This window comes from Achroia grisella, unplaced genomic scaffold (assembly GCF_030625045.1).
Source record: "Achroia grisella isolate CSIRO2021 unplaced genomic scaffold, CSIRO_AGI_Agris_v1 utg215, whole genome shotgun sequence".
Classification (NCBI taxonomy): Eukaryota; Metazoa; Arthropoda; class Insecta; order Lepidoptera; family Pyralidae; genus Achroia; species Achroia grisella.
The window spans coordinates 436484-456279 of record NW_026712713.1 but is presented as its reverse complement, the minus strand read 5'-3'; the positions used below and the strand labels follow the sequence as shown (position 1 = coordinate 456279).

At 31.6% G+C, this 19796-nt stretch overlaps 3 protein-coding genes across 3 annotated transcripts in view; 2 read left to right on the top strand and 1 right to left on the bottom strand.

Annotated features, from left to right (window-relative positions):
* The first annotated feature begins 1135 nt into the window (after nucleotides 1-1135).
* LOC131842184 (xylosyl- and glucuronyltransferase LARGE2s-like) lies at nucleotides 1136-11532 on the top strand. The gene is made up of 13 exons (XM_059190714.1): nucleotides 1136-1320; nucleotides 2202-2469; nucleotides 3032-3230; nucleotides 3788-4002; nucleotides 4787-5113; nucleotides 5681-5833; nucleotides 6465-6642; nucleotides 6955-7085; nucleotides 7707-7862; nucleotides 8012-8188; nucleotides 8447-8539; nucleotides 8989-9119; nucleotides 9623-11532. Exons 2-13 carry the CDS (start codon nucleotides 2245-2247, stop codon nucleotides 9765-9767), a joined length of 2130 nt encoding a protein of 709 aa, XP_059046697.1. The 5' UTR covers nucleotides 1136-1320; nucleotides 2202-2244; the 3' UTR covers nucleotides 9768-11532.
* A 1217-nt stretch (nucleotides 11533-12749) lies between these two features.
* LOC131842227 (intraflagellar transport protein 57 homolog) lies at nucleotides 12750-14200 on the bottom strand. The gene is made up of 2 exons (XM_059190762.1): nucleotides 13012-14200; nucleotides 12750-12842 (listed from the first exon to the last, which is right to left on the bottom strand). The coding sequence occupies exon 1, from the start codon at nucleotides 14138-14140 to the stop codon at nucleotides 13013-13015; it is 1128 nt and encodes a 375-aa protein (XP_059046745.1). The 5' UTR covers nucleotides 14141-14200; the 3' UTR covers nucleotides 12750-12842; nucleotide 13012.
* A 3395-nt stretch (nucleotides 14201-17595) lies between these two features.
* Nucleotides 17596-19796, top strand: part of LOC131842231 (myosin light chain kinase, smooth muscle-like) — a 40529-nt gene continuing 38328 nt past the window's right edge. Inside the window, exon 1 of the mRNA XM_059190766.1 lies at nucleotides 17596-17842. The gene's annotated coding sequence lies outside the window, so the exon portion shown is untranslated. The remainder of the gene's footprint in view (nucleotides 17843-19796) is intronic.

Below are 19796 nucleotides of genomic sequence, written 5' to 3'. Positions count from 1 at the left end.
CGAACCGACAATGACATGAAATTTTCCGATCATTTCATATCATACAATTTTCACTCGTCACAAATGTTTCAATATTGATTTGAGGTCGTTATCATTTATTTTTCACATATTCGTCCGATTATATTATCATTAAAATGATTATGCGTTCTATACCTAAGTCCTTCCGCGACTTTGAAGTGCCATTTTTACTCGCCGCCTATGGTTCGTGAAGCTTCCAAGGCTAGCTGCGGCCAGAAACATTAGATTTATGCGAATAATTAAAAAAAAGAACTGTTTATTCTAGGTAACTCGAGTCAACTCGAGTTATCTAAATTTCAACTCGGATTGACTCAAGTTACGTTTATTACGAGTTAGCACATCTCTAAAGCATGATATCGTTGCTTTTTCCAACTTGTCCAACTAACAGCTGATAGAGAGAGAGAGATTTTTTTGTGTAATGACAATATCACATGACAGGATTATAGTATTACCATGTATTTAGTCGAATGCCGTGTAAAATGGTATATTATTATATAATTCTAATAATATTAATATAATTTTATACCACATAATAATGTTATAAAAACAAACAGAATAAACCAGGACAGGATAATAATAATAATAATAATCATTTATTCAGCATAAAAAAGAGTACAGAGTAAAAAAGAAAACTTAAATACTAATAATCGTCTATGCTGAAAAGGCTTCCACTCAGCTGGTGCCGCAGCGTGTCACTACAGCGCTGATTTTCAGTGGAGCCACTTGAAAAAAAGAAATAGCATTCGTGATGAATTTAAATATCTAAAATGAAGAATCAGTTAAATGGATGAATTATAAGTATGTGTGATAAATAGAAGAAAAATATATAAGGATAAAAAAGTGTTGATAGAAAGACTTTTGTGTAATATAATATAGCTAACAGAACTTATTCAAATATAAAAACAAAAATAAATATTTAGAAAATTAAATAGATAATACTTAAAACATTAGCTAGAGATATTTGTACCTAATATATCGATGGACTTGTCACCAAAGTATAAAAATATAAAAGTTATAATAAAATTAAGTACTACCGGGGAAATTAATTTATAAAATTGGCAATAAATGTCAGTCAACAACAAATGCGACTCTACAGATTATGTAGAGTTCTGCCGACTACGTTTACATAAAAATTGACGTTTCCCACTTTTCGAATTTAGAATTGCGGCACTATATTATACTTTGTTTTATTAATTTAAGTGCAATTCTATTTGTACTTACCTATTATTAACTCTGTTAATTGTTTGTCAATCTTTTAAACGCACTTCGTGTTGTTCTTGAAGTTACATAAACAAAATCCAGGTCGGTACATTGTTTTTATTTATTTATTGCGTTAATGTGAAATTTGTTTCCATTGGCAACTTGTAGAACAACACATTGTATTTATTATTTTTATAAATAAGAGCAAAGCTAGCATTCAAAATAGTTACCATAAATCTGTAACGACGAATGCTGCTTTCCAAAATAGGGTAAAACTAGTATAATGATACCGTCTATTACCTCACCATCAAATTTAATTAAAATTAATTTAGTAATTTACACATGACAGTCACACAGATTAACTAACATATAATCATCTTCACAAACCTAACAATGTCGGGCGTACTTCCATACGGTCACGCTGGAAACCTCTAATTATAAACTAAATTCCTATTTGCTATGTGACCATGCTAATTGACCTTAATCATTGTCCTTCTATTTTCCACTGATATCTTTTCTTTCATTGTATCTTTCATAGTAATATGTAAAAGTAATAATAAATTTATAGTAATAATATAATATCTCAGGAAAATTCACACAATGCCATCTAGCCCCAAGCAAAGCAGAGCTTATGTTATGGGTACTAGACAACTGTTATATGCATTTTTTTGTAAATAAATACATATTATACATAGAGAACACCCAGACCGATACAAACAATCATAGAGATGAATGTTAATAACGGTATTACGGGCAAGGAATCGAACATGGAACCATCGGATAGCAAAACGGTATGCTAAAGCACTAGACCACCAAGGTTGTTGATTGTTTGTTGGTTTGTTTGTATATAACATGATGACAACATAGGCAAACTTTTATAAATATCTCATAAAAATCTACTATGCAGTTTTCATTACCAATATCTTCATAATACTTATTCTACAGGAATTTAAATAATTAATATTATAATTTATTTGTTACAGAATTACATTGCCATGTATTGTATCCACATACTAATGCTTTAGCATGAACTTTAGATCAAAACATGTATCCTGGTTATTTCTTCGACCCTGGCTAGGGGTGCCCCTGGGAATATGGATTGCAGTGTCTGTTGTTTATTACTGGTGGTTAATATCAAGGATAAGTATACTAGAAACACAGAACAAAGTATTTAAAACTCAATTAAGGCTGTCACAGAGTGCTATGAGGCAGATGTCTGAGGGCACACTCACTACATATAAGGTTCCATTTGTAAGTATGTCTATTTATTTATTAATTTATAATAACTAAAAGAATTCCTGTTGCAAATAGGTGGAAAAGCTCTTCTGTTGAACATTTATCTAAACATTAGTTGTATGAATGGGGGTTGACTGAAAGAGTCGAGTTTCCTAACCATCCTATGGGGCAGAAGAATCAAGAGCCACTAGCTATAATCCTCTTTCAGTCAGTGTTCTATTTAATTACTAAATTTATATAATATTGTTTATATATGGGGTTTACTATATTATTTTTAATTTTCAATTACTATTGTTTTTGGAGGATAACATGTTGTAGTTTTATTCATAATAGGGTCTCCAGTTACTGCTAATCCTCTTCCTCCTTTAGTTATGTGACTATGCACATTGCAATTATAATACTTAAAAATGTTTTTTATATAATTATAGAATATTTAGTAGAAAATGTTGAGTAGAGAGTTTCCAACATTTTAAAATAAATATACCATGATCAATTGATATTAGAAGAATGAATATGTCAACAATGTATTCATAATAGAAGACATTAACAATATTTAAATTATCGTTAAATATTTTAGATTCCAGACTCAATAGGCACACTGTGTGAAACAGTTCACATAGCGATGGTATGCATGGGTAAATGTATGAGATTAGTTACACCCATGATAAAGTCTCTACTCCACCACCGCCAAAATCCACTGCACTTTCATTTTATTGTGGATAGTACATCACAAGAAATAACTAATATACTGTTTGATACATGGGATTTACCTGATGGTAAGTGTTAATATGATTATTATCACAAGAACTCTTATTCTACTACTTCTACTTATTCTGTTTGTCGGCATGGAATGACTTTCCTTACAATAGGTGAAAAGTAAAGACGGTGGATCATACCTTCTTTACTTTTTTCCTACAAATAAAGAGGAAATAACAATTAAAAATAAAATTACATGCTTATTAAGTCTGATCAGAGCGACAAAACAATACATGGACGAGAAAATTGACTATTCAATTTATACAGTACAATTTATGTGTACAATATTTGCACCTATATAAAAGATTTTCACTTATGACCATCCATGGTCTTGGTCCATCTTTTATATATTAGTAAATTGTCCCGGGTTTGCCTGGGTTGTCATATCTTTATTATATTTCTATATTTAGTATATTAGCATTTCACTTGTATATAGGTATATCTTAAATTAATGTTGTGGTATTTACTAGTGTTTACTTCTCTCATATCAAAATCAGTTCTCTCTCTTTATAGTATATGTTTTCATTATTGATATTAATACCAATAATTCATGTAAAGGTACAATTTTAAATTTTAGTTAAATATACTTGCTATGATGCCCAAAACTGGCTGCCCCAAGTGAGATGGATTCCTAATAGTCACTACTCTGGTATATATGGCCTTGTGAAACTCTTGTTCCCCAGTATATTGCCAAATACATTAAAGCAAGTTATTGTACTGGATTCAGATTTAACATTCCTTTGTGATATTGCTGAGCTGTGGAGATTATTTAGAAATATGAGTGAAAATCAGGTGAGAAAATATTTTTATTTTTTTATTTAAGAAGATAATATAGTAATATGTATCTTACATAACAAACAATTCAAGTAATTAGAGACACATTTACATTTTTCTTGAGTATAACGTACAACAATATGATTTGTTATTTTTTATATATACTATAAGTTTTTTCTGCTCTAAAATGGCATCTGCGTGCTTATGCTTGCTTGCCAGTGTCACATGAATATAAGCTATTGATATATGTGAACAACACCATATCATTATTTGACATTAAATATACTTACAACATTATACAGAATTCTTTGTACAGATCTCTCTCATCGTTACCTCTAATTTTTTATACATACATCAAGATCCTACATGAATAAATGATTTACTATTACATACATACTAATGATAATGAATTTTTATAAAATATCTGCAAATCTAAATTGTTATTCCAGTAGTTTCATGGTCAGACAAGTACAATCTCTTCTTAGCAAGAGAGTGTGTCGTTGACTACATTAATAGTGTCTATTTAAAAAAATATCATGTAACTTATCTATCATGTAACTAGAGTAAGTAATGATACATGCCAGAAGAACTTTGAAAAACAGAAAGTTCTTTTTTAGTAAAAAAGAAAATACTAATCTATCATTTTTAGATGGTTGTTTACTATAATTATTATTATATAGCTAATTTCCTATGTAAGGAGTATGTAAGGAGTAAATAAAGAAAACAATAGAAAATAATCTGCATTTACTATTTTCTTTTTATACATTTTTTTACTTTTAACTATTACTCAATATACTTACAGTTTATAGGTTTAGTAGAAAACGAAAGTGATTGGTACTACGACACAGAGAAGCACTGGCCAGCATTAGGGCGCGGATACAATACAGGTGTGATGCTGCTCGACCTTGAAAAAAGCAGAGACATGTACTGGACCGCACTTTGGCATGATGCAGTCAGCGAGAACCTTGACAGGTTGAAGCATACCACTTTAGCTGATCAGGATGTTATAAACGCGGTTATAAAGAATAATCCTAAAATTGTGTACAATATTAGTTGTCATTATAATGTACAAATGTCTACAAAGACCATGGCCAAGAGTTGTTATGGCGAAGATGGAACTTATGTTAAGGTGAGGTAAGGTTTATGTTTGTTGATTTCTATATAAATCAACAAAATGATGACTCATCTATTGGTACGTGGCATATGTGTTTACTAGCGATGGGTAGTCCACATATGTAAGTAAGAATCACATCCCTCCCTTTGTATGTATGTTTCATATTATTAAAAAAAAATATCTAAGTATTTATCTAGTACTCATAACTCAGGCTCTACGTAGCTTAGAACAAAATGGCGAGATGTAAATTGTTCAAAGTTATTATTATTATTGAGCGGAGTGCGATGCGCGGAGGGATCTTACAGATCAGATTTGCACTCTTTGTGTTAGTTATTCCTCCCAAACGGCTTGACCGATCGAGACCATTCATTTGGTCAACTACTGTCCTCCATCGTTTACCTCCCAAAAAAATTCCGGTCGGTCAAGGTAGTTTCTCAGAATTAACACGCTCCGTTCAACATTTGACCTGGTGTGTAATCAACACATTGATACCAAACCTAGTTTATTTATTTATATTCCTTAAGGAAGGGCATTTGAAAAGTTACAAGTATGAAACACGATCTATTAATTTATTATTCACAGATAATACATTGGAACTCTCCCACCAAGTACAATATACGGATAAGGGATTCGGATTTCTTTAGAAAGATCCACCAGTCGTATGTGAACTTTGATGGAAATCTACTCAGAGAAAAATTGCACAGTTGCTCCCAAGCGGAGGTTGTAACGTATAAGGTATATTTTATTTTACTATCTTCACTACATACATACTTTGTCCTCACATATCCTTTATCCTTTTATAATAATACTAGCTGCTGCACGCGGCTTCGCTCGCGTTATTTCATCCTCTTAGGGGTGGAATTTATCAAAATCCTTTCTTAGGGGATGCCAACGTCATAGTAGCTTTATGCATTCAAAGTCTCAGCCCGATCGGTTTAAAATTGACAAAGTTCAAAACTTTCATCCCGTATTTTATACCTTTAGGGGTAGAATTAATCCTTTCTTAGCGGATACCTACATCATAACATCTACCTGCATGCCCAATTTCAGCCCGATCCGTCCAGTGGTTTGCGCTGTGCGTTGATGGATCACTATGTCAGTCACCTTTGAGTTATATATATTTAAATATACATACATAAATATTTTAAGTTAATTCACTAAAATGTATGGACCAGAATTGTTCACGATAGAAAGTAATAATAAAAGTGCTAAAGGCCTTAGTTTAATTATTAAAATTATAAATAATTATTTTATTTATAATTTGAATTAGTAGTGTAAAGTTGCTATTTTAACCTTCTAAATTTACAATCTCTGTTTCATTCAGTGAACTCATAAGCAGTAATTTCTTCCCTATATTTTTTTCTAGATGAATCACTCCGATTTGTGCATTAGTTTTCGAGCGGCACAACGTGTCAAACTTCGTACACATGTTTATTATATGGAGTATAGTTACTCGGACATAGACAATTTCGACGTGACTCTTGTGGTTCAATTGTCTATGGACCGACTTCAATTCCTAGAACGACTCGTCAAGTATTGGGAAGGTGAGTTTAAAAAACTTAGGGTATCTTTACACCTCACTGTGTTTTACAAAATATTAATTTCTAATTCTTTTAGGTATTATTTTACCCATGGTGTTATGATCATTGCCCGTAGAAGTGGCTCATTTGTGTGGTCATACCTACAGTTTTATCTTGTTATCATTACCAGCATACAGTAATCAAGTAACTTAATTGCATATTTAGATTTCTACGGTTATACTAACTAGCTAGTTGGAACCGTAGATGATTATCGAAATTCTCGTATTTTTAACAGTTTATCACTTCAATGCACTTCATTATGTTATTTATTAACAGGACCACTAAGTGCAGCAATTTATCTATCGGACTGCGATGTTGCAAAGTTTGAGAGCTTCATAAACGACTGGTCTGACACATTAAGCACAAGACGAAATATTGGATATCATCTTGTTTTCAAACACGATTCGGTAAGTTTAAAATTATATATTATTTCAATAATTTTATAATTACAGATAACTATTGCGTATAATGACTCAATAATGACTCAAAATAATGTTTATTTTCTTTCGAGCCGGATGCATAACTATATATTTATAAACCATACATATTAAGATTTAATAACAGTAACATCATATTTTAGGACAATTGACACAGAGCTTGTGATATGGATACTAGACAAATGATATAAATACATATTTCCTTTTTTTGTAAATACATACATAATATAAATAGAAAACATCCAGACCCATACAAACGATAATACTGTTAAATACAAATGTTTGTACCCAGCGAGGAATTAAACCCGAGACGATTGATAGTAAGGCTGTGTGCTAAACCACTACACCACTTAGACCGACAATTTCACTTAAAGTTACGTGGTAAGCTTGAGACTTGGAATGGTGTTTGACCTTTCCAATTAGGAAGTCAGTGTTTTTCATGTCCAGTGGTATGATAAAATTATGATGAAGATGTCCAACCACTGACTGACTATATTTAAAAATAACTTAATATAATTAGTTATTCATTAACATTACAAATTTTCTTCCCATTCATTTGTGGCAAAAAGCTTACAGTGTTTTACAATGTAGGTACACTACCCTGTCAACTACCTTCGTAACGTGGCACTGGAGCACGTCAACACGCCGTACGTGTTCCTAATGGACGTAGACTTCGTACCGATGGCAGGACTGTACGAGCATTTACGAGATGCCATTAGAATCATCAACCCCTACCCACAGAAAAAGGTAAAATTTAACATAAATCAATCGACACTTAATATTATAAATGGGAGAGTGTGTCTGCCAAGGCGCTCGCATTGCGCTGTTAGCGCACAGCTGTATTGTGTAAATGAAGTGTAAAGCTATACCAATTACCTAAAAAATGTGCCTTTCAGTGCTTAGTTGTGGCGGCATTCGAGACGCAGCGATATCGGGCAACACTGCCTCGTAACAAAGCAGCGTTGGTCGCTCGGTTGTCGGGCGATGTGGCGCCGTTTAGAGCTCGTGAATGGCCACGTGGTCACCGCGCCACCAACTACAGCCGATGGACCACTGCCACCGCCCCTTACGAGGTACCGTCACTCGCTTACTGAAATTCCATGTAAAAACAGATGGACAACAAATGCTGTTTTTTTTAGTGTTTTGGTCTATTGTCAGGTGCATTGTAACAAGTAATCTCAAACTGAGACTAATATTTTTTTTTTACTACTACAAAAACTTTTTGCGTTGTTAAATAGATTAAAATATAAAAAAGGTATTTGAAAGAGTTAAAGTAGTGACTTACATTTTAGTAGTAATAAATAATATATTTCTATCTATATTATTCGCAGGTTGAATGGCAATCCGACTATGAACCTTATCTTGTAGTGCATAGAACAGTTCCTAAATACGACACGCGCTTTTCAGGATTCGGTTGGAACAAGGTATGTTATTTAGCGAATAATAAGAAGGTTTCATAGCAAAACATCTATATGTACTATAAATATAATATAGTAATTAGAACCTCTTGATAAAATTCTCAATACGTTAGTAAAAACCGCATTAAAATCTGTTTGTGGGGATTCAAGCAGACAAATATAACAATACTGTTCATGCAGGAAACCAAAGGTCAATATTGTTTTATAAACCAGTACAACTAGATGGCGCTGTATTAATTCATATATTATTCTACTACGTGCTGTTTGTGTTTTTTTTTTACTTAGATCTAATTTATACAGTTGTAACCTCATAATAACGGTTTTTCTATTAAATTTTAGATTATATAGGTACAAAACCAATATAGTTGTATATTATTGTTCTCCAAAAGTACATTGATGTAATTAAAACCCCCACAATATTTGTATTTCAGTCGTTAATTTTTTTTTGTACTAAGGTATCACATAGTGTGTCACTGCGGGCGCTCCGGTACCGGCCGTTGGTTCTCCCGGGAGCCTTCGTGGTGCACACGCCACATGCGCCCTCCAAAGATATCACGGCCTTCCGCGCCGACCCGCACTATCGCATGTAAGTTCTACCTGTTTTATATTTTCACCAAGATAACACCCACTAAAAACTACACTTTGTACCTCTAAGTACCATAGCCAATAATATAATAAACATATAAAATTCTCGTGTAGCGGTGTTTGTTAACTCCTGCGGAACGGCTTTACCTACAGATTTTTATGAAATTTAAATCATGTGTGATGCCAATATCTATTTTTGATACCTCTCAATGATAAGATACAATTTTTTTTATATTTTATTGACAAAATATTTAATTTTTATTTTATTATGATTTAGCATTAAAAAACTTCATATATTCACCCTTTTACGATCAACCCCTTTTTTAGACTTTTGACTATATAAAAGTGAGTCTATTAGGTTTATATTAATAAAGATTATTTCTATTAAAAAGTACATTATATAAACATCCAGATATCTTAACAAACATTGAAAATTGTTAATAATGTTATTAGATTGTTAAAATTATGTATGTATTTAATTATGACTATAACTTATCATTACAGTTGCTTAGCGCTCCTGAAACAAGAATTTATGGACGATCTCAAGAGGAAGTATAATATCACCTTTGATGAACCTCCCAAACCAGACTCTTTATATTTGGGGCAAGCGAAAAGCCTCTTACTCAATATGGCAAAGAATAATGATTGAATCTACTTGTTGTATTATTGTTAAATGTAATGGCAATACCTGAATAGAAAGACTTGAAAGTCAGACTTGCCTTTCTCGTGAGTATTTAGTTTTTTTAAATTTGTATAAACAAACAGAAAAACTCAATGTTACTCATGTTGTTATTTTCAGGCTTCGTCGTTACTAATATTATAAATGCGAAAGTAACTCTGTCTGTCTTTCTGAGATTTCGTGTTAAAACTACCGAACCGATTTAAATGAAATATGGTACACAAATTGTCTAGACCTTGAAAAAGGACTAGGCGACTTTTTATGCGTAAAAAGGGTTGTAAGAGGTTGAAAAGAGGAATAAAAGGTTGTATGGAAGTAATAGTAAGTAGTTTAAAAAAATTACCCTTAAGGGGGAGGGGGATAAAATAAAATTAGGTATGAAAGTTTGTATAGAAACTTGTCATTTATTGAAGAACGATGAAACTTTTTTCATTGTTTCATTTCATTCACAGCTGGTATTATATATTCTAGTAATACAAAGTCATTATTAATAATAAGTTTAATAGGAATGCAATAAAATTTATATTTTATATTAGAATGTAATATAAAATTTCTGTGATTTAACCAAATATCTTACATTACCTAAAAAACACAAAAGTGTAGTTTTTCTCACATTAAACTGTTTGTTATTTTATCTTTTTCTTGTGATAATAATGTTTTTTATATTCAACTTAGACGAAATTGAATGAATATTTCTTGTGTATTAAGCAGACAATGAGCAATACATTAAAACTCGCCCCAGTCGTAATCGAATAATAAGGCTTTAAATATATTTAAATAATTGTAAAGAGTATCTGATTTTGTTATATTGGATATGCGAAATAATATATATTTTAAACCCCTTATTCATATAACGAAAAACTATAAATACGTTTTAACTATCGTTGTTTTATTCGTAGATAAATATATAATAGATAAAATGGTGCACTCCCCTGAGCTAACTATTAGTTTCCATTACTAACAATACCATCCCTCCATCCCACATTCAATGTTTTGTCTCATTCTATAAAATGAAGAATATAGCTCGTTAGAAAGTGTCAGAAAGGTCTAAAATAGTTTTTTTAACCGTTCAACGTTTATAAGGGGGTTATATAATAATACAATAAATAATAATAATAAGGGGGTTCGAATATTGTTCAATGTAAATAAATTTTATAAGTATAATAGAGTAGTAATAATTTACTTATCACGGGACTTTATTACTATGTTACTTATGAATAAATTTTATATTTGAATTCAGTATTGTTACTTTACTATTTATAGAAATAAATTTGACATATTTTTTTGGTACATCCGATTCTATCACAAGCGAAGACTCGCGTCTGGTTATGGAACGCAATTGCTAACAACTTTTGTAACTTGAATATATTTTTTATTTTGTCCGTGTCAAACCGGATAAGGTACGAAAACACCGTGAGAACGCGTAGTCCCAGATTTGAGGCTCGATCCAGGTTTATTATTTTAATATTCCATTGTATTGTAATTTATATTTTACGTATTCAAAATAAGATATTTTTAATATGAAAGTTGTAATTAATTTGTTAAGCTTAATTATTTTTAATTTCATTTATTGAGTAAGTGAATCTTAATCTGAATATTTTTACTTGTTATGAATAAACTTTGCTTCTTCAGTCTCACACATCCTAATGGTAGCGGAATTAAACAAATTAATATAAATCCATCCAATTAATCGAAGAAAAATAACTTTTAATCGTATTCTATTCAAATCAAAATAATGTTACAACTACCCGTATAAAAGTAACTGATGGTAACGCAGACAGACATGGCAGCGCATGAACATCATAAGATCTAGACAAGTGGTATTCCAAACTGTTGATAAAAAAAAATATTACTCTCGTACTTGTGAGAAAAAAGAAGATAGCATTATAAGATACAGGACATAATAAACCAGCTTTAATTCATGTTGCTATGAAACAGTGAAAAAAAAGCGAAAATTACAGTTTTTCATCATTTCTTAATTACCTTTGATGTTTTCGAATTGTACTATTGATAAAGTATATGTTGCAAAACTGAAATGTTTCACCACCAAGTTTTACAAGCTTCATAAATATAAATGCATTTTTAGTGTTTTCCTTTACTATCTTGCAATAATGTTTCATTTAATGTTGAAATGTTTAGTTTTAAGTGTAATAAATAAAAATATTATGCAATTATGTTGTATTACAAAGCTTTAAAGTATAGCCAAAGAAACAGTGATTTACAAGTGGAAATTAACGATTTCAAATTTCACTTTGAATTTGCACTTATCAATGTCGTTGAGGCGGATATCTCAAGTTTAGTTATTAATAAATATTTGATTATAAGATAAAAAGTACACATTTACTTATTGACCGACATTTTGTATTGTATAACGTCATTCTTATATGTAATTAAAAAGGTTCGCCATTCTACTATACCTATTTTTGTATAATGTGTAGTATTTATTTATTTATTGTTCTGCACACGTTATATCTGAAATGTTTTTAAGGACGCATTTCGTCATTTTATTTATATTTATTGCATTGTAAAAATTATTTTCAGCAGAAATTATGTTGGCTAAAGTAATTTTAACTCTAATATCCATAATCCTTAATTTCCACCTTAATAAACATATTTTATTAGAAATTGTATTTATTCCTGATGAATGCTGATATTTTTGGAATATTATTTAAATACGAGATTTGTGCATAATATATACGTATGTGATAAATTGATGATTAATTATATTAGTTCATAAATATTTTTATGTTATGGTAATAAAATCTCATATTATAATTTAGTTTTTTTATTTCTAGTATATAGTTACAAAAAATCTTGTAAATAGTGATGATAGGTACTTCATGCTTTAATTAGTGCTTAGTACAGTCGTACGTTATTCTATTATTTGAAATACTGTAATAATACTGAAACTATGTACCAATGAATGTAATAATTCATTGGTGTATTCACCTCAGTACTCATGTCATCTCACTCCTATGCAGGTAATCTTAAATTGTTACTGCCTTCTAACAATTTAGGTGATTCCTCATTCATAATATGATGAAGCTGTAAAGGCCAGCTGCGATCAATAGCATTAGAATAATTAAAAACAATCTTTTTAGTCGCATAAAACAAAGGTACCAAAAGATAGGCTTCGGATAATTTTTATTAAAGTTATCGTCGATGTGAATGCATAAAAAATGTAAAGTATGAATATTATTTAAGATGAGCGAACCTTAATAAGCTTCTGTCCCGATCATTCTCGATTCAGAATTACCAAGTAAATTATTACTATTTGGGTTCTCTTTAGTTGTCAACATCCAGAGCAAGACTATTATCTGGAAATCCATTTCTTGGATGTCTTTTTTCAAATTTACCACAGCTTTTTTCGCTGTTACTAATGGTGAATTGTCATTCATAGCTGATCCTCTGGATTCCGTACGTTGTTTTATATTTTCCACCTTAGCAGTTATTTCATTCAACGTTTCTTGCCTCTCTGTCACACCCACACTCACCTCTTTATACTCATTTGTAACTTTATTTAGCTCATCCAAAAGTGATCCATACTCTCTAACTAAAGGTTCAAATTGCTCGTTTAGTATGTTCTCCCTAGCAGAAATCTTATCCATCACAGAACTTATATTATTATATAATTTATTTAGCTGCGTTTCGGTAATCTTGAATCTATCAAAGAGTTCGTCTTTATAACTTCTCATTTGAGAATGTCTCGCCCTCCAATCTCGACCGTCGGCAGAGATCTTCAGTCTCAAAGCCGGTGCCACTCGCTCCAACTCAAGTTTCCAGGCTTCCCAATCGTGCATTTTAGTAGAAATATCATTAGTTTCTTTTTCATCTGCATTACCGTATTCTCCATCTGATTCTTCTGAATATATAGCCATTTCTTCTTCAACTTTGTCCAGAATAATTTCAGTTTCGTCCTCCACTTGGTCACCGTCATCGGGCGATTCCTCCGGTTCTGCTATATCAACAATAGGCTTTTGCCATTCAAAATTTTGCGCCTTCAGTGCCTCATCAGCCAGTACACTTAAAATATAACAAACCTGTTCACCAAAACCTTGTTTTAATTTGTGTGAAGAAAAATCTATTGTTATATCTTTTTCCCTTAAAAAATCTAAAATATTGGCTATGGTAGAGTTGGGGTCGTCTTCTTCGTTAGGCAGTTCCATGTCTTTACCAATCTTCTTGATAAGCCAAATTGCCGTGGATGCAAAAACAAAGAATTGCTCACCAGGATTAGTCGAAGTAACGAAGTAGTAGCGGTTCATCGGTTTCATTTTAATTTGCGGTCTTAACTCTGTGTCGATCTTCAAGAGACGCAACTTATCAATTATATTTAAATCCATATTTATAACTTAAGGTGCTGTTATATGTGATTTTACTGTAAATATTGTCATAATAATATGTATCAGTAGTGTTTTGATTAGTTGTTACCATAGCAACCAAATAAAAAACAATCAACATACGATAAAAAACCAACGTTAAAAAGATCAACAAAAGCGACACGATTTGGCACCTCCATTAGTCGAGGCGATAAGTTGGCATTGACTCAGTCCGACTCTAATGGGTTCGACCTGACCAATACAATATCTCCAATGTAATAGGACACTACTACATCCAATATTATTGTCACGAGAGGACGGGAAGTTGATTGGGTGGTTGCTTATGCAACGACCAAATCAACTTCCCGTCCTCTCGTATCTCGTATCTCAATAGGAGGTGTTTAGTAACGGCTTCTTCAATCAGGTGTTTAGTAACGGCTTTAAAGGACTAACGGCATGATTTATCAAACGGTGGTCAGTTTCCATTAATTGATACGTCAAGGCTAGTAATCAATCGGCTTCAAGAGATCGACACTGCCAAATGGCTCTACCAAGTGTATACGGACACGGTTGTAATAATATTACTAAAATAATGTGTCTAAGTAAGTAACTTACTTAGACACATTATTTTAGTAATAAAGACTAAGACTAAATAAAAAATTGTAAGTTTATTTTAAAACAATTATTTAACTTTAATATAATCCTTCCTTCCTTCCTTCCTTAAATAAGACTTCTAGTTATTGTGTTATGTGTGACTGCTACTAATGTTATATTTCTTGTAATATACTTGAAAAATGTTTGTTAAGAATTTTGTAGGTACTAAAAATCAAGGCGTGATGATGTTTTGGCAGTTCCCCAACAAATTAATTAGTAGCTAAAGAAGTGTTCCCAATTTAGAAAGGGAATAAAATTAAATAGGTATTTGCAAACAAAGGCATAGTCACAGATAAGAGAAAATGCGTAGTGTATTTAAAAAAAGTGCGTGCTACAAAACATACGTAAAGGAAAATTATGATGTGAATTTCAAATTAATATGGAGATATTAAATCGAACGATATTTTCATTTCTAGAAGTCTCCTTTAGATAGGTAAGGCACCCCGCCTTACCTATCAGAAACAGAAAAAAAGACGTTCACATTGAAAGAAAATTTTAGAAAGGATTATCATTTAATGGTATTCTTTAAATTCATCAAAAATGACTCTATTAAATTCCTAACAAACATTGTTCTTGTTTTGTAAAATTCACTAAAATAAAAAATAAAAAAAATACCAGTGATTTAAAATAAATTTCAACTCAACGAAAGTAGCATTGTCATAAAATACCAAACGCTTAGGTATTTAATTATACTTCATTTTGGTAATGACTTAAGTCATCTTCACAATAGGCAGTTGTTGAAGTGAAATAGGTAGATACTTATAATTGTATATTAATTCGATTTTTATTGCGATAATATACCTATTGTACTTATGCTATCTTATGAATTAAAATTTCCAACGATGACTCATTTTTAACAGCTATTAAGTGACAACACTAATAGAAAAAAAAATCATTTGAATTAACATTTTGGCTATAAACCGAACCGAACGATTACAGGTCTCGTTATTAATTATAACAAATATAATAATATTCGTATTTGTACGATATTCGATCGAATTTTGTATTGTTTGTCACATTCTCTTATCTGTGGCTTTGTCCAAATTAAATTATCTGTAGAATCTATCATTTAGACAGAGTGGAGCCACAGATAAAAATTTTAATATAATTTCAATATAATTAGTGCAATTTATCAATTACTTTTTTTTCGGACTACTCAAATGTTATTATTCATAGCTGGCCTTTACAGCTTCACCGGACTATAGAGGGCGAGTGCTGATGGCACACAAAACTCGCAGAAGTACTTATGGAATTGCTGAAGGCCAACTCCAACCTGACGGATACGACATTAGTCTGAGTACACAGCTAAGGGTTCGAACCTTGGCTCGGACCGCCATAATTTCGATCCCCGTTTGAATTGGACCAGGGATCGATCGGTGCGAATTCCATTTTCTTCTCGAGAATGGATGCTGATTGTTGCTTTGTTACTTATCCAACTATATATTTAATATTTGAACTCGTCCATATATCTCAGATATTACCTAGATTTTGGTAATTTAAAAAAATATATTTGAAAATGTAAAATTGTACAATGGCGTCAGGCAATTACTTACTCATTCTTCTTGGTTCAATTTGCATTTCAAATGAGCGGTAGAAAAAAAACTATTCTAAATTATTTAAATGACGTTTATTTGAATATAGATTATTTCTGGTCTATTCTATTCCATGTCATTTCATATAGTAGTCTGGTGACTAACATGCCCGTGACTCTTTCAGGATAATAGTGTTATGAACTTGACACATAAATGTTAAAATGACAAATATGCCATAGATTCGTTACAGGCAAGAATTTCGCAGAACTGGCATTTCTTTCTTCAAAACAAATAGATTTAAAAATCGGTCAAGTTCAAACTCAGGAATGTATTTTGCCGTCGTTAAGACGATGACCTTAATGTTACTCATTTTTACACATCCAGAGATTAAAGGAATTTTACACACGAACACGTTAATTAATCACTAGCGACCCAGCCCGGCTTCACACGGGTCCTGTATTCGTAGGGGGTTTCTTTTTTTAAATGAATTCGGTAGCCTTATTGTTAATGTACCATGTCTGGTTGACCTCCACGCAGTCTCTCAGTCAGAAATCTTCATGGTTAATTCTGGAGAATGTCTTGTCTTCATGTTCTGCCTATGACTCCCCGGAGCCCGCCAGACATACTGATGCACACAATATACTGTTACGGCTGTATATTTTAACGTTCATTGGGACTAGTATACCTATCCTTTTCGCAGAATTTAAGAAGCTACAAAAGTTTGGGGAAGTCTTTACTTTACTTTTAACTTTTAGACAATATTTTAGCCTCTACTAAAATGTACGGATAGTAGGTAATAGTACAGAGAATCTGGTACATATTATAATTACATTTATTCATCCATATTCCTATTTACGGCTTTAGTTTATTCTAAAATCCAGAGGTCCTCAAACTTTCTGTCTCATATAAATACCATTTTCTTGCGTTTTCGTACAATAATTAGATTAAAAAAGTTAGCGATTTTTTAAGCACTATATTAATATACGCGGTGTATTTCTATTTTTCCTATAAGGAGTGAAATTTTATACCACATAATATAATTTAAGTCTAGGACTAGCTTAAGCAAACACAAAATTTATTGTAAATGTAGAGTCGATGTTTAATAATCCTTGGTATAGGTGTCCCAATTTGTTTCAATGGAAAAATGTAATAAGTAACCATGGAGGTAGCTATTTAATTTTGAATTTTCATTGTTAGATATCTCGAATCAAATGATTGGAAAAAGACTGGCTTTATCTCGTATTACTCGCATGATAAAATTAGAACCACCGGTGACCACCAGCGTGCCGCGTCAGTCGCAACGAGGCGCTCGCGACGCGGTTGTGTTCCGAGCGCACAAATTCAAATTTAGAATAAACTTTTTGTTTTTCTTTTGTTTTTGTTTTTGGATGCATTCGGTGTTACGAAACGGATTTAATTTTGTGCCAGTGCGTTTATATCGAACCGTTTTTGTGCAGCGTTTGATTGTGATATTTAATCCAAAAACGGATTCGGTTATTGGTGCAATTCTGTGATGTGTATTTGATAGATTTTTAGAAAGGTGAGTGTGAAAACATATAACAGTATTTTATGTATAAAACAATGTTAAATTAATAATAAACAGGTCCGGTTACTTAAATGGGCTTTATAAAGGCGGACACTAGTCCGTCTCTCTGTCACCAGGCCATAACTTTCGAACCGTTAGACGTAGACTAAGTGACCGAGATGTCACTTTGTAGGTAACTCGGCAACACATATTACCAATAATCAAATAGTAACTTGATGTATATACCTTTTAAGTAACATATTTTAAAGGAGTAACTTAGAACATTTAAGTATATTTCATCTAATATATATGAATAAAATATTAAGTTCGTATACAAGTTTAATGATAAAAGTTTTATAAGTATCCAACTCTTATCAGACTAAAGTTTCATGAAACAGCATTTTGAACTTTTCACACTAAATTGTTCACGTGACCACGTGCAGTTTATATGAACGTTTTAAACCTTGCTACGTTGGGAAAGTACTTACTTCGATATCAAAAACAGGTACTATAAATTTCATTTATTTAACTTTCTTAAGGATATATTTATTCTAATAAACTTAAACTGAATAATCTCAGCTTGGTATCCATACATGACTAATGACATCATAATAATAATTTAAATTTATGAAAATGAAAGATGAATCAAATGATTTTATTACTAAATACATGGCACTAAATTACTGTTTAATAATCCCACACATAAGTATATTACTAAATGTCTTGACTGATTAGGTTTATATCGCTGATAACATACAGCACTTCACTATATGTAGGTACTTGCAGTAATTTGGTTTTAAATTATACCTACTTATTTTTTTTTATCAAGTGCATAATATAAGTTGTTGCCAAATTATCTGCATTCCAAAGGCAAAGTTCGGTTATATATGTTACGATTATAAAGGAATTTCATGTCTCAACAGATAGCATTAAGTTATTTAAAAAAATATTTCTTTCATGCATATTAGTTAAGTGTAATGTAAATAGGGTATATTATTTAGGGACGAAAATAGATCTGTTTTAGGTACTAAGGCAGAGCGTTACTCCTTTTTGACTGAAGGGACAACAGCTGTTTTGAAAGGTATATATACACCTACACAAAACGAAATATTTTTTTTAAAGGATGATAATGAAATGGGCACCTGTGGAGGATGATAGGATGAACATGAAGTCAGATCAGTTAGCCCAACGTGACAAATTCGCCGGGAATGTACGATGGTTCCCAGGGGGAACCGCGTGCAGGTCAACCTGACATGGTACACTGCTAGTAATGGGGTTATGAGTCCACATAGAGAAGAAATATTATATGCATACATTCTTCATTGCACATTTAAATACATAATATAAATGAATATTAGAAATATTGTTAGCAAAGGAGGATCTATAAGAGATCTCTTCTACTTAAGTTCTATCATTGTCGTAGCGTACAAAGCCTGCACAAGGGAATCTATTGTAGACAATTAACACCCTATATAGTTATATTTTCTAATGACTAATTACTTTATGTACGAAAATTTCGAAATAAAATCTGGATAATAAAAACGTTACTTACTTAAACAAATACTTACTTAGACGAGTCTATTGTCTGCAAAATTACTTGATGTTTGCAAGCGATTAATTTATTTATTATTATTTAGTATTCATTCCAATTTTCAGCAACACAATTTTTGCTTGTCTGCCTATCGGTTAGGTACCTCTTCAAGCCAAAATTACAAAATTATTAATTTAGGTATAGAAATTGATTGGACTTGGACCTTTGCATTCTATAATGAAAAATGAAGGGCATGAAGCTTTGTATGGGGAATCAAATTTAAAATAAAAAAATATCATATTAATTAAGGAGATTATTATAATGATAGCTTCTATCATTTCCGACAATTTTAATTAAAATTGTTCCTTACATTTCTATTTTAAATAGATCTAGCTATATACCTCGACTTACCCTGCTTTTATTGAGATATAATATATA

What these genes read in the sequence shown, in the direction of transcription:
- LOC131842227 (XM_059190762.1), bottom strand. Translation starts at nt 14,140, where the DNA reads ATGGATTTAAATATAATTGATAAGTTGCGTCTCTTGAAGATCGACACA.
- LOC131842184 (XM_059190714.1), top strand. Translation starts at nt 2,245, where the DNA reads ATGAACTTTAGATCAAAACATGTATCCTGGTTATTTCTTCGACCCTGG. An exon ending in GAAATATGAGTGAAAATCAG is followed by an intron (nt 4,003 to 4,786) that starts GTGAGAAAATAT and finishes ATATACTTACAG; the next exon opens with TTTATAGGTTTAGTAGAAAA. An exon ending in CTGCCACCGCCCCTTACGAG is followed by an intron (nt 8,189 to 8,446) that starts GTACCGTCACTC and finishes TATTATTCGCAG; the next exon opens with GTTGAATGGCAATCCGACTA.